At 49.7% G+C, this 13,440-nt stretch overlaps 10 protein-coding genes across 10 annotated transcripts, besides 4 other annotated features; all 10 read left to right on the top strand.

The window, feature by feature from the left end:
* Positions 1-101: 101 nt before the first annotated feature.
* Positions 102-440, top strand: TraAM80_05740 (histone H2B; the record flags this gene model as incomplete). Its single annotated transcript, XM_029382610.1, has 1 exon — positions 102-440. The coding sequence occupies one exon, from the start codon at positions 102-104 to the stop codon at positions 438-440; it is 339 nt and encodes a 112-aa protein (XP_029237595.1).
* Positions 441-715: 275 nt separating this feature from the next.
* Positions 716-1,192, top strand: TraAM80_05739 (putative mitochondrial carrier protein; the record flags this gene model as incomplete). Its single annotated transcript, XM_029382609.1, has 1 exon — positions 716-1,192. One exon carries the CDS (start codon positions 716-718, stop codon positions 1,190-1,192), a length of 477 nt encoding a protein of 158 aa, XP_029237594.1.
* An 11-nt stretch (positions 1,193-1,203) lies between these two features.
* Positions 1,204-1,887, top strand: TraAM80_05738 (putative mitochondrial carrier protein; the record flags this gene model as incomplete). Its single annotated transcript, XM_029382608.1, has 1 exon — positions 1,204-1,887. The coding sequence occupies one exon, from the start codon at positions 1,204-1,206 to the stop codon at positions 1,885-1,887; it is 684 nt and encodes a 227-aa protein (XP_029237593.1).
* A 381-nt stretch (positions 1,888-2,268) lies between these two features.
* TraAM80_05737 (uncharacterized protein) lies at positions 2,269-3,267 on the top strand (the record flags this gene model as incomplete). The annotated part of the gene is made up of 1 exon (XM_029382607.1): positions 2,269-3,267. One exon carries the CDS (start codon positions 2,269-2,271, stop codon positions 3,265-3,267), a length of 999 nt encoding a protein of 332 aa, XP_029237592.1.
* A 282-nt stretch (positions 3,268-3,549) lies between these two features.
* TraAM80_05736 (glutaredoxin-like protein) lies at positions 3,550-3,933 on the top strand (the record flags this gene model as incomplete). Its single annotated transcript, XM_029382606.1, has 1 exon — positions 3,550-3,933. One exon carries the CDS (start codon positions 3,550-3,552, stop codon positions 3,931-3,933), a length of 384 nt encoding a protein of 127 aa, XP_029237591.1.
* Positions 3,934-4,278: 345 nt separating this feature from the next.
* On the top strand, positions 4,279-6,417 carry TraAM80_05735 (putative DNA replication licensing factor, putative,minichromosome maintenance protein-like protein; the record flags this gene model as incomplete). Its single annotated transcript, XM_029382605.1, has 1 exon — positions 4,279-6,417. One exon carries the CDS (start codon positions 4,279-4,281, stop codon positions 6,415-6,417), a length of 2,139 nt encoding a protein of 712 aa, XP_029237590.1.
* A 212-nt stretch (positions 6,418-6,629) lies between these two features.
* Positions 6,630-6,649: a microsatellite.
* An 87-nt stretch (positions 6,650-6,736) lies between these two features.
* On the top strand, positions 6,737-7,714 carry TraAM80_05734 (uncharacterized protein; the record flags this gene model as incomplete). The annotated part of the gene is made up of 1 exon (XM_029382604.1): positions 6,737-7,714. One exon carries the CDS (start codon positions 6,737-6,739, stop codon positions 7,712-7,714), a length of 978 nt encoding a protein of 325 aa, XP_029237589.1.
* Positions 7,715-8,111: 397 nt separating this feature from the next.
* Positions 8,112-9,584, top strand: TraAM80_05733 (trypanothione reductase; the record flags this gene model as incomplete). The annotated part of the gene is made up of 1 exon (XM_029382603.1): positions 8,112-9,584. The coding sequence occupies one exon, from the start codon at positions 8,112-8,114 to the stop codon at positions 9,582-9,584; it is 1,473 nt and encodes a 490-aa protein (XP_029237588.1).
* Positions 9,585-10,097: 513 nt separating this feature from the next.
* Positions 10,098-10,127: a microsatellite.
* A 250-nt stretch (positions 10,128-10,377) lies between these two features.
* On the top strand, positions 10,378-11,913 carry TraAM80_05732 (putative ATP-dependent RNA helicase; the record flags this gene model as incomplete). The annotated part of the gene is made up of 1 exon (XM_029382602.1): positions 10,378-11,913. One exon carries the CDS (start codon positions 10,378-10,380, stop codon positions 11,911-11,913), a length of 1,536 nt encoding a protein of 511 aa, XP_029237587.1.
* Positions 11,914-11,992: 79 nt separating this feature from the next.
* Positions 11,993-12,015: a microsatellite.
* A 234-nt stretch (positions 12,016-12,249) lies between these two features.
* On the top strand, positions 12,250-12,819 carry TraAM80_05731 (uncharacterized protein; the record flags this gene model as incomplete). Its single annotated transcript, XM_029382601.1, has 1 exon — positions 12,250-12,819. The coding sequence occupies one exon, from the start codon at positions 12,250-12,252 to the stop codon at positions 12,817-12,819; it is 570 nt and encodes a 189-aa protein (XP_029237586.1).
* Positions 12,820-12,879: 60 nt separating this feature from the next.
* Positions 12,880-12,959: a microsatellite.
* Positions 12,960-13,440: the final 481 nt, after the last annotated feature.

The following is a 13,440-nucleotide window of genomic DNA, read 5'->3' as shown; positions in this document are numbered from 1 at the left end:
CGTTTTCGTCTTCGTCTTTTTTTTTTTTTGGGTTTGTCCCCCGCAGAGCATCTCAGCGACACAAGCAACTCAACTCAACCCAACCTAAAGCAAGCAAGGTCATGGCCACTCCGAAGAGCTCCTCGGCGAGACGCAGCAAGGGCGCCAAGAGGTCGCACCGCAAGCCGAAGCGGACGTGGAATGTTTACATCAACCGCTCGCTCAAGTCGATCAACGACCAGATGTCGATGACGAGCCGGACAATGAAGATCGTGAACTCGTTCGTGAGCGATCTCTTTGAGCGCATTGCGTCCGAGGCTGCCACGGTTGTGCGTGCCAACAAGAAGCGCACGTTGGGTGCGCGCGAGCTGCAGACGGCGGTGCGCCTTGTGCTACCGGCCGACCTGGCAAAGCACGCGATGGCGGAGGGCACCAAGGCGGTTTCTCACGCCTCCAGATGATTTTTTTCAAATGGTTTTTTTTTTTGGCGTTTGTTTGTTGGTCCTTTTTCTGACGTGTGTTTTTTTGTTAATAGTTTTGAGTTTTTGTGTTGTTTTTTTTTTGTTTTATGGGGTTGAAATGTTTAGTTTTGTTGGTTGGGTTGTTGTTTTTTTGTGTGTTTTAGTGTTGTGTAGTTTTTTGCATTTTTTTTGTTTCTTGAGCTTTTTGTTATTGTTATTGTTATTTTTTTTTTTGGTTGATCTTGAGAAGGAGGTTAGTTGTGTTTAGGACGTTCATGGCTTCTGCCATTACGAGGGAGAATGAACCTTCACCGCGTTTGGGAGTTGCTCTTACAGAGAATACCCATTTTTTTTCGTGGGTGATGCTGACGAGCAGTATTGGCCGTGTGGGAGTTCGTGTTATTTTTGCGTTTTTATGTTTAGTTGTTTTAATCTATATGCAATTCTTAGCCGGCGGCGATGGATCAATGCTTTCTTGTTCAGCAACATATTTGTTCTGTTGTTTTTTTGGCGGTGTTGTGAGTGGTCTTCCTCACACGCTTTTGACGCCTGTGGATCTTGTTAAGTGCCGCATGCAGGTTGGAGAATACGATTCCGTGTTGGAGGGATTTCGTACCATTTATAGGGATGCTGGGAGCTCACTTTTTGGTAGTATATCATTTTTCTACCGCGGGTGGGTCCCCACTTTTTTTGGCTATTCCCTCCAGGGGGGGTTTAAGTTTTTTTTTACGAAATGTTTAAATGTATGTTAAAAGGGTACTGCATGGAGCATGCGATGGGGAAATCGCCGCCGCAATCCTCAAATAATTTGTGCGAATTACTAACTTTTCTGGTTGCAAGTTTTTTTGCGGAAATGATTGCAGACGTTTTTCTTTCTCCATGGGAGGCCATTAAAATTAAGATACAGACCACAAGTGTGCACCGTACGCAGATTGGTGTCATTGTACCGATGATGTGGGCAGCAGAAGGTTACCGTGGGTTTTACAAGGGTCTCACGGTGCTCTGGTGCCGCCAGGTTCCGTATACGGTTGTAAAGTTTATGAGTTTTGAAAGCATTGCACAGCAGTTGTATAAGGTGTTTGGAAGCACTCCGCAGAGTGCTACGCCTAAGGCTGTGCAAATTTTTGTGTCATTGTTGGCGGGACTGTTGGCGGGGGTGCTTTGTTGTATCGTCTCTCACCCTGCTGACACAATCGTGTCCAAGCTAAACCAGCGGATTGACACTGTCAAGGGCACGACGAGTACCTTTTGTCATTTGCTACATGCTATTGGGTGGTGGGGAGTCTGGAAGGGTATTGGTCCTCGCTTGTTGATGGTGGGGACACTTACGGGGATGCAGTGGGTGCTGTACGATAGCTTTAAAGTACTTGTGGGCCTCCCCACTACCGGTGGCAGTCGCGTTGACACGAGGAACGTATTACCTGTTTCAGGGGCCAAGGTGAAGTGAAAAACAAAACTCGTAAACAAACGGAGAACGATGGAGCCAATGCTTTTTTTTTCCCCCATGAGTAGTGTGGTTATGCCCTCATTTCTATGTTTGCTCCCTTTTTAGATTTGCTAGTTAAGGTTATAGAGAGGGAGGAGCGTGGTGTAAGGGGGAAGGAATCGGATGCATTGGAGACATTTTCACAAAGATATTGTTCATGATGCGTTTTGGAGGAGTGTGTATCTCTGTTCATTTTTGCTATTTTCATCGCATGCCTAAACTGCATGACTTTTTCTGTCTCTATGAAACAGAACGCGAAGAGAAGCAAAATAACAATAATAAGGATAGACAAAGCGACGTGAGTGAGTGTCATTCACTTGCAGAGCTGCGTGGCGATGCGGGATGATTGACATCACTGCCGTGCCCGCCCGTACTGTGACGTGCCCCTTTCCTCTTTTGGCGCATGACGCAGCGGTGCCCCAGGACTCTCTGACGTCACCGTTGCTGCTGCTACTGATGGGTCGGGAGAAGGCCTGCGTTGCGGTGCTACAGGACCACAAGATCTGTCTTCGCCGATTTATTTTGCAGTCCCATCGCACACTGACGGCCTGTGCATTTCGGCCCATTAACGCGAACGACGAGCATATTTTTGCATTAGCGGACACCTTTGCTACTCTTACGCTGCACCGTTTTTCTCAGGCGTCAAATCGTGTGTCGCCGGTTGATCAGGATAGCGGCACTATTTTCGTCGGCAACGCATGGGATACGACCCCGCGGATCGATCAGGTTGTTCCGGTGCGGGATAGCAGTGGGGTGGACGCTGTCTGCACGCGTCAAGGTGAAACAAATGCTGCGTGGGCAATATCGTTTGAGCGAGAGGAGGCACACACGATAAAGGTTGACGGCACGTTGGAACGATTATTTGTACAACAACAGGTTACTTCGGGCTGTTTCGTGGGAACCACGCGACGCGGCGTATCGCTCATCTCTCCCGCCTCTGGGGAGACATTGATGGAGCTTCGATTACCAGACGGAGAAGGACATGTTACGGCTGTACAGTCAGGCGTTGCCGGGAGTGGATATTATGCCGTGGTAACTACTTGTGGTACCGCCCTTATGTATGATCAACGCCGCGCTGAGAAGCCATTTTGGTCGGAGCCGCTGTGGGACTTACGTGATGTCAAGGACGCTGGCAATGCTGAGACGCTTATGGCGTATTGTTGCGAGGGTGTGTGGGCTGTTCGCGCTGCTGAAAAGCTCCACTGCCTGCGCTGCACTGACGGCTCTGTTGTGTGCCGTTCTTTTCCACTTTCTGGAGGTTTTCATTCGTCGCACTTTGCCACTGCAGGTTTGTACTTCACAGATGACGTTCTTCACTTTGTGGGAAGTAAGGGTGTTTAACTAATATATTTTTGTCTGATTTTTTTTCCTTGTGTGGAGGATAGCAAACACACACACGCACACAACCGAAAAACAAAAACAAAAAGATGGAACAATGCAGAGCTGACTGAACTGGTATTATTTTGCCTGCGTATATCCTATTGTTTTCTTCTTTTCCCAAACTTTCTCGTTTTACTCTTGTTTGTCTTTTTGCTTCCTTCCCCCCTCCTTTTTTTTTCTTGTATGTGTGTGTACTATATTGGGCTGAGGGAGTGTTGCTAAATTAAGGAGGAGTTGCGCAGCATGTTTGCGTCGAGGCTTCTTCTGTTGCGACACACGAGATGGAGCTATGCGCCTGGCAAGGTGGCTCCCGAACTTGCAGCCTCTATTCAAGACATCATCTCGAGGGATCGTGTGGTCATTTTTCTCACCGGCACACCGGAGCAACCCCGTTGCCGCTTCACAGTGCAGATGGTGGACATGATGCGGCAGCTGGATGTCCCCTATAGCTTCTTTAATGTCCTTGACGACGATGAGGTGTGTGAGGGACTCAAGACGTACAGTGACTGGCCGACGTATCCGCAGCTGTATATTGACGGGGAACTCGTTGGGGGATACGATGTGTGCAAGAATATGCTGCTAAACGGTCAGCTTACAAAATTGTTCAAAGGGAAAAATCTCCTTTGAGAGTAAAAACGTTAACACATGAATACTAATGTGCATCTCTATTTTCTTGAATGCTACACATTAGATCGTACAGGAGGAAGGAGCTGGAAAAGAGAGAGGAAAAAAAAACATGCTTTGAACTTGTTTTACTTGGGTCCCTACCCCCTGACTGTCCTGCTTTTTACGTGTAAACGCATGTATACGTTTATTTGGAGCGAAAGAGTGTGTGTGTATGTATGTGTACGTACGTGTGCGTAGTCTTTGATACCTGTATGAACTGAGGAGGCACGTGCCTGGTGAAGACAAATGCAGCTTGTGTTTCTTTCCTCTCGTTTCTATTGTAGGAAGACTCTAGTCTTTCAAGTTATGTCTATAGGTGGCATTCCACATGAAACGGTAAAGGTGTTGTGGCAGGTGCATTGTGCATCCCTCGCTCCTTTGTCCTTTGGAGAGGAGATTGTGGGGGAAATGTGGAAACTATTCGCCGGTTTTTTGGCTTCACTACCGTTGAAGTCTGCGGCGTCATCGTCGTCCAATCACGCTTCCTTGACACTTTCAATATTTACTTTTACAGTGGACCTCCGTAGTGAGAGCTTCACACAAGAAATGCGAACTGCCCTTGTGAATCAGCCGCACATTATTGTGCCACTACTGGAATTTTTTAGGGGGGTGCTGGACTACCAGCAACCGTCGGAGGGACATCCACGGGGAGCTGTCGGAAGCTGGCAGTTGGTTTGTTCTGTCATTGGTGACGATGCTTCCGCGAGGTCATTTGATGCCTTGGGCGCCTCTTCACTTGGCCGGCTTGTGATGATTCGTGGGACCGTGGTTCGTATGAGCCCGTCCCGTGTGGTGTGTGTGAAGATGGCGTTTTGCTGCGGTTCCTGTGGGGGTGTTGTGGAGGTTGCAACTGAGGATGGCGTTCTGGTGTACCCTGGGTCCTGTCGCGGTAGATGCAGCGGGTACAAGTGGTCCCCGCTGGTGGGCCAGGGAAAGTGTGAGGAGGTGCAGGTGCTAAAGATTCAGGAACAGGCCGACGTCTACGACGGATCCGCAGGTGGCGGTAGTATTCACAAGATGATGACAGTGGAGTTGCGTAGTATCTGGATTGATGCCGTGACGGTGGGTGAGTCCGTTGTCGTGTGTGGTGTTCTTGCTGCTAGGCGTGGTGAGGGGCGTGGTGACGCCACGCAGCAAATAGCTGTGCGAGCGTACTCAATAGAGGGAAGCCGACATGGCACTGAGCGGGGTGTGTCGCTGTCGATGAACTCATTAGAAGAAAGTGCACAATTTTACGAGATGGTGCGGCATCCGCAGTGGTTTGAACGTTTATGTGCCTCCCTTGCACCATTTATTTTTGGGTTACGACACGTAAAGGAAGCCATTGTTTTGGCTGTGGTGGGAGGCACTGCACATAAGATGCGTACACGCAGCAATATTCATTTACTCATGGTGGGTGATCCAGGTCTTGGGAAATCACAGCTGCTGCGTTCTGCCTGCACCATTGCAGCCCGTAGTGCCTTTGTGTGTGCTCACACTTCGTCCTCTTGCGGTCTGACACTCACGCTTACAAGAGATCCAACCACGGGGGAAACATCCTTTGAGGCTGGAGCGGTTGTGCATGGTGACGGGGGAATTACATGCATAGACGAAATTGACAAGGGTGTCACAGAACACAGGGCACTTCTTGAAGTGATGGAGCAGGAGACAGTCTCTATGGCAAAGGCGGGGATGGTTTTTTCTGTTCCAGTGCGTACAGCTATTCTTGCTGCAGGTAATCCTTCCGGTGGCCGATTCGATGACTCAAAGGCTGTGACAGCGAATCTAAACCTTTCCCCCGCACTACTCAGTCGCTTTGATATTGTTGTCTGTCTACGCGACCCACACACGGATTGTACTCGCTCACTCTCAGAGCATGTCCTGCGGTTACACCGTCCACATGACGAGGCTGGAGCACGTCACGCAGGAGGTACAGGTGGCGGGATGTCACTTTCCGTTGAGTTGGTGCAGCGTTTTGTGGCCTTCTGCCGCCATCACTGTCATCCTTCCCTTCGTGAGGAGGCGAGCGAAGTCCTGAAGTCACACTACCTGGCGAGACGGGCAGAGATGCGGGATGATGAATTGCCTGTCACACCGCGGTTCTTGCAGGCTCTAATTCGTGTGGCAGAAGCGCGTGCCAAAGTTGAACTTCGTCACGAAGTAACTGCTTATGATGCGCAGTACGCCGTGGAGCTGTTGCGGCAATGCTCTGGGAGTCTGCGCGGCCCCTCTCGCACTTCTTCCCTTCGCCCTGCCGCCGCTAAAAAGATGAGCCAGCGGGAGATGATTTTAAGCACTCTTAAGGCGGAAGTCTGCCGTACGGGTGTTAATGCTCTTCCCCACCGAGTTATTCTTGCCGCCTGTGAGGAAGCCGGCTGCCGCAATGCCAATGCCATGTTGCACCAGCTGAACGAGGTGGGAGTAATCCTGCAAATTGGGGATAAGTACCAGTTGCGTGGAGTGTAGAGAGCATGACGCTCAATTACAGTGAGGACAGTCCTATCGAATCAGAGAAGAATTATTATTATTTAAAGCAAGGAGGGAATATGCATAAACATTATATTCGGGTCTTGTTGACAATAGTTATTGCCTGTATCCCGCCTTTCCTCTGGTTTACATTATTGTTTTTGATTGCCGCACTTACCCACCCAACAACTTTTATCTCTTTTTCTCACATGATGTATATATATATATATATTGGAATGTGGCTGCCTTGTTGTTTCACCCTGTTTGCAGAAGTTTGGGAAGAGTTGGGGTCCTTGATAGGGGGACGTGGTCGTAGACGATGCGTCTGTCGCTTGCTCTGCTGCGTCGAGGTAAACCTCGACCACGGGCTGGCATGTTTCCCGACAAATATCGCCGTGTGCCGGCACTGCTGAAGCCCCAACAGGGCGGGCAACAGTGCTTTAATGAGTTTCTTATTCGCTCCACAAATGACCGGTTAATGCGGCGCGACGTTGAGGACGATGCAGATAAAATGGAGACCAAGGTTGCTGCCCAGCTCCCGCAGGGGGATTGGGAGCGCATGTCAGCGTGCAGCTCTTTAGAGACGGTGCAGAAGGAGATGCAGCGGTTGGTAGAGGGGGATGTAGCACAACACCAACGTGTGTTTAACGAAAGAGTCTGGTATGAGGAGGAGAAGAAGCGCCGTCTTGAAACATGCGTCGATGGTGCAGCGACAACTGAAGAGACTGGAGGTGCAGAAGAGCATGACTTCCCCCCGCGGGTGCTTGGAAACGATTATTTTAAGAGTCGGTTTGGCTACTCTCTTGTCAAGGAGAGCGAGATGCCGCACGGGGTGACGGACTACAACCAACTGGATATGTGGGGGGAGATGCCCAAATACACAAATGACATGGTGTTCCTTTATTTGATTTCACGTCGGCGTAACACGTACGCGGTGGCGTACACGTACGAAGGAAAGCGTATTCTTCCCACCTATACGGCGGGTAACAGAGGTCTAAAAGGTGGTGATCGTGGCTTCCGAAGCGATGGCTCTACGGACAATGGCCATCAGGTCACAAGCATGTATCTGAACGATTTGTTGCCAAAGCTACGTGAAATTCGAGCAAACGAAGGGCGGCCTATTGGGCGGGGTGAGAAGATTGAACTTGTTGTACGAGTCATGGGCTTTTACAATGGTCGACAGGGGGCGGTGCGGGCAGTGCAGGATCGCGCCAACGAATTTCACGTTCGCTACTTTGAGGATATAACCCCGTTTCCACTGAACGGACCGAAGATGCCGCGCGGCGTTTTTAAGTAGAGCCTTCAGTAGTGGTAGTGGAATGAGAGAACCAACGTGCAGTGGAGGAGTAATTGTTGGAGAAGGGGGAGGAAGGAGGAAAACTCAAGGTGAGATCGACCAAGAGAGAGAGAAAGCGAAAAGAAAACAAATGCGACCAATGAATCCTCGTGTCTCATGTCTCAATTCATCAATCTTGGAAGTCTCTTTGGGTTGTTTGGCCCTTTAATGTTTTGTTTTGTTTTTACTTTTTTCATTTCTCTCTCTCCCTCTGTGTGTGTGTGCACGTACATTTGGATTTAGGTGCATGAGTGATTAGAACAGGAGTTGGTTCTTCATTACAAGCCTTTATTATTTTTTTCCGTGAACAGTTTTGCGAGCAAACATTCTTCTCTTTCAGCGCTTCAGACCTCTTTCGATGAAAGCATTTGATTTGGTTGTCATTGGTGCCGGGTCAGGCGGTCTCGAGGCCGCTTGGAATGCCGCGACTCTCTACAAGAAACGAGTGGCGGTGATTGACGTTCAGAAGGCTCATGGTCCACCATTTTTTTCGGCTATGGGTGGCACATGTGTCAACGTTGGATGTGTTCCGAAGAAACTGATGGTTACTGGAGCGCAATACATGGACCAGCTGCGCGAGTCGCGAGGTTTCGGGTGGGAGTTTGACCGCAGCACCCTCAAGGCAGACTGGAGTAAACTCATTGCTGCAAAGGACGAGGCGGTGTTGGATATCAACAAAAGTTACGAGGGCATGTTCGAGGAGACCGAGGGTCTGGAGTTCTTCCTGGGCTGGGGCTCTCTGGAGTCGGCGACAGTTGTGAATGTTCGCGAGACTGCGGACTCGAGCAGCGCTGTGAGGGAGCGCCTGGAGACGAAGCACATTATTATTGCTACCGGCTCGTGGCCACAAATGCCGAACATTCCCGGTATCGAGCACTGCATCAGCAGCAACGAGGCGTTTTACCTGCCAGAGCCGCCACGCCGTGCGCTTACCGTCGGCGGCGGATTTATTTCCGTTGAGTTTGCTGGCATTTTTAATGCCTACAAACCGAAGGATGGAAAGGTAACGTTGTGCTACCGCCGTGACCTCATCCTCCGTGGCTTTGACAACACTCTTCGTGAGGAACTCACAAAACAGCTCACTGCCAACGGAATTGACATCATGACGAAGGAAAATCCCGCCAAGGTGGAGCTGAACCCGGACGGCAGCAAGCATGTAACCTTCGAAAGCGGTAAAACGATGGACTTTGATGTTGTCATGATGGCCGTTGGCCGTATCCCTCGCACCAATGATTTACAACTGCAGAACGCAGGTGTTGTGCTTAACAAGGGTGCCGTGCAAGTTGATGAGTACTCTCGCACGAATGTTCCTAACATATACGCTATTGGCGACGTTACGCAGCGTGTCATGTTGACACCTGTGGCCATCAACGAGGCTTCTGCCCTCATCGATACCGTCTTTGGTAACAAGCCACGAAAGACTGATCACACCCGTGTGGCGAGTGCCGTCTTCTCTATTCCTCCTATTGGCACCTGCGGCCTCACCGAGGAAGCTGCCTCGAAGCAGTACGATACAGTGGCAGTGTATCTTTCAAGCTTTACCCCGCTTATGCACAATGTCAGTGGGTCCAAGTACAAGAAGTTTGTGGCAAAGGTAATCACCAATCACATCGATGGTACAGTGGTTGGGGTACATCTTCTAGGAGACAATGCTCCTGAAATCATTCAAGCTGTTGGAATTTGTCTCAAGATGAATGCCAAAATCTCTGACTTTTACAACACAATTGGTGTGCATCCCACAAGTGCAGAGGAGTTGTGTTCCATGCGTACCCCCTCCTACTATTACGTGAAGGGGACAAAGACAGAAACGGTTCTAGAGGCAGATTTGTAAGGAAATAAATAATGGTTTACTTTTGTTTGTTATTTTTCATAAAACAAAAACGTGGGGGAGGGGGGGGGGCGCAATGAAAGAGATCTACGTGACCACTCCAATAAGAATATATATATATACTGGAGTGCAAGAGCGTCATGAGAGAACGCCGTAATGTTTTCACTCAGACTAGTGATCAAAGTTGGGCTAGCCCTGGCCGACTTTATAGGAAGTCCACGGCACGACCCACATCATTCCCGCTTGCCTGTCAAGTCACCGAAATTTTTTCAGGGGATCTCGTTTTCTGTGGGAAAAAGGCTCTTCTTTATATTGTCTTCTATGGGTTTTATTTTATGGCAAAACGCAAAGCATGTGGGTTGGGCAGGTAGAGACAAGAAAGAATAAAAGGAAGTCAATAAACGCACAACCAAAAAGCAATGAAACGATGAAGCAAAAATAATTGCCAATCTTTTTAAGTGTTGTTATGGGGCCCGTGAGAGTTGTACCTCGGAGTGCGAGGGGTGGGGATGGGGGAGAAAGGAAAAGAAGAAGAATAAGAAGAAGCCCACCTAACGGAAATAAGAGGAAGTGAGTTCTAAGATGAACTCGCTTTTACCATTAAGTATCTCTTTAAAAAAATAAAATTAGAGTCTGCCCTTTTATTGCTTCACTCTTTTGCTGCTTATTTATGCGCTACTGGATTGCCGTGGTCTGTCATTAGTTTTTAAAATGTTTTTTTCCCATGCTTTTTGGGTTTCCTAGCCTAGTGTTCGTGGTGTTCACGGTGTAGCCAGGAAGTAAGAAGGTGGACAGGATGAGCGAGTTTGAGCAGCTTGGCATCCACCAGTGGCTATCGAAGCAGTGTGCCTACATGGCGTTGCACCACCCCACACCGATCCAGAAACTTTGCATTCCCGCGATTCTAGCCGGCAAATGCGTGGTGGGAGGCGCGGCCACTGGAAGCGGTAAGACGGCATCATTTGCCCTCCCACTGCTGCAAATTCTTGCTGAGGACCTGTACGGGGTGTTCGCGCTTGTGTTGACGCCATCCCGTGAACTTGCATACCAAATCTTGGATCAGTTTGTGGCGCTCGGTGCTCCTTTGCACATACGCCCCGCCATCATTATTGGTGGTGTGCCGCATGAGCAACAGCTGGACGCATTAAAAGCCCGCCCACATGTCGTTGTTGCCACGCCGGGCCGTCTGAAATTTACGTTAGACACCTTCCCAGAGGCCCGCAAAGCCTTTTCTCACCTGCGTTTTCTTGTGCTTGACGAGGCGGACAGGCTGACGAGCGGTGACATTGAAACAGATGTAGCGGAGATTGTTAGTCTGCTTCCCCCCGCACGCCCCGAGCGGCGTGTGCTGCTGTTTACCGCCACACTGGAGCAGCGCCTCACGCGTGTGGAAGAAGGTGGGTGGCTGGAACGTCTTGGAATGTCGGATGCCGCTCAACAGCTCGAAGTGTTCGCCATCAACACAGTGACCACTGCCACAGATGGTTGCGGGGCTACAGCTGGGTCGTATGCTGTTGCCGACTCGTTGCAGCAGCGATACCTCTTTATCCCCAATATGGTGAAGCTAGCTTATCTCGTCGCGTCCCTTCGGGCTGCGGGGACGGAGCAATCCACCATTGTCTTCACCAATTCCTGCATGCGTTGTGAAGTTGTTCGACTGACGTTACAGCTGTTAGGATTCCCCGTCTGCAGTCTTAACTCGATCATCTCACAGAAACACCGACTCGACAACTTGGCTACATTCAAGCTAGGAATTGCCCGCATTTTGGTGGCAACGGACATCGCGAGTCGCGGTTTGGACATCCCCACTGTGGGTCTGGTGTTGCACTACGACCTGCCCAAGCAGGCGCCTACGTACTTGCACCGCGTGGGTCGCACAGCGCGTGCTGGTCGTGAGGGTCTTTCCGTTGCCTTTGTGACGGAGTACGACGTGGACTTGGTGCGCCGTCTAGAGAAGAAAATTAAGTACACCATGACGCTTTGGAAGGCCAAGGGTGTCAGTGAGAAGGAGGTATTGCGTGTTCTTGATGAAGTCTCGGCTGCGAAGGTGCAGGCGAAGCTTCAGGTGGAGGATCAGTTTGGGCAGCGTGTGAACACATTGAAGGCCAACGCGGCAGAAAAGCGAACTCGCCAGTGGGAGAAGGAGGAGCGCGTGGATCAGCAGCAGGAGCAGCAGGCAACAACCGCAAAGATGCGTCGCACCAGCTCCAGCAAATTAAAGACCATGAAATTAGTTTCGTCACACTCCATACCGGATGTTGTCCCCGTCAAGGGACACTCGGAAACCAAGCAGGCAAAAAAAACAAATAAGCGGCGGAGCGACAACGTGTAAAAGTTGACAGTCATAGGTGCCACCAAATAACACCAAGAAACGGGTTGAAAAGGAGTTGAGCAGCGCGTAATTTCCTGCGTATTATTATTGTTATTATTTTTAACGAAAAAACAAACTGCCCTTACGCCTTGGACTCTCTCTGTTCTTCCTTTATGTTCTATGATATTTTATTCCGCCTTCTGCATGGCAGCGAGAAAGACACCATGATAGCAACACTAACTAATGTATATATGTCTCCCTTGCCTCTCAGTGTCAATACCATTATTATTTTGCTTGCGGACTTCTTTTAATTGTTTATGTGGTGGATGCATTAAAAGGAAACCACAAACGCACGTCATGCGGAGCGCAAGCAATCTCCGCGCCGCGGCGCAGGAAGCCACCGACCGATCTTTGCCATCATTTGACAACCATTATAACAATGGTGTCCTCATAGACAACTGGCAAGAGGGCCGCATCTACGACGAGAGTGGTCGTAAATTTACACTGGCGATGGATCATCCTGTAGGGCCGCCATGCACCGTGTATAAGGCCGATTACTCCAATCAAGGTAGAACTTCGCTGCAGCCCATGATGCGGCCCAGGGGGCTCGGGAAAGAGCTCATCTTGGGTGAGGGAAAAACAACCACCCTTGAATGGATTCCTACAAGTACCACATACGGAGAAACACAACAACACTTCATAAACAGCAAATATGGTAGATCACGCCGTTCCACAGGCCAACTCAATACCACAGTTAGGGAGATATATGGGCATACCTTTAGCGACTCACCTAATGCTTCAAAACAGTGTTCCACAGCAGACGAAGACAACTACGGAAGGTTTAACACCACCAAGACAGTAATGGACATACCAGTCGAGAGCTACCACTTCCAACGACAAATGGCGCAAAATCAAAAGCCACAATAAAACACACGCATGTAACTGAGATAACCCCTCCATTCACACCCAATGTATGTAACTACTTTCAAAATACAAATACTGCACAAAAAAAAAACGATAATAATAATAATGACCAACAAACACATACACAACAATAAAATAAAAATTCAAAGCGGATTTATTAAAAAAATAACCTCCAACCTCCACCCCTTATTTCCCCTGCAAACCACTCGAACAAGACAAGTACACACACTCTCGTCCAACCACAACCAAGAAATGAAATATCACGCAATAAATGGGAATACCAATCTCCAATCCGAATACACCGACAGCTACAGATTGCGACCTCTACAAAATCAGTCGTCAACAACCATAACTGCCGCCTACAAGCCAGTGGACCCGTCGCGTACAAGCGCGAGCGGCTGCACGAGGAGGACGGAGAGGTGGGACCGCGCCACGTTGACCCCGACCACTTCCGCTCCACATCGCATGACGCCTACAAGCCAGTGGACCCGTCGGCATACAAGCGCGAGCGGCTGCACGAGGAGGAGGGAGAGGTGGGACCGCGCCACGTTGACCCCGACCACTTCCGCTCCACATCGCATGACGCCTACAAGCCAGTGGACCCGTCGGCGTACAAGCGCGAGC

The sequence above is a fragment of the Trypanosoma rangeli genome (genome assembly GCF_003719475.1).
Source record: "Trypanosoma rangeli strain AM80 chromosome Unknown Tra_15.4_contig_00194, whole genome shotgun sequence".
NCBI classification, from domain to species: domain Eukaryota; phylum Euglenozoa; class Kinetoplastea; order Trypanosomatida; family Trypanosomatidae; genus Trypanosoma; species Trypanosoma rangeli.
The sequence above is the reverse complement of the archived record's forward strand: the minus strand, read 5'-3'. Positions and strand labels throughout refer to the sequence as shown.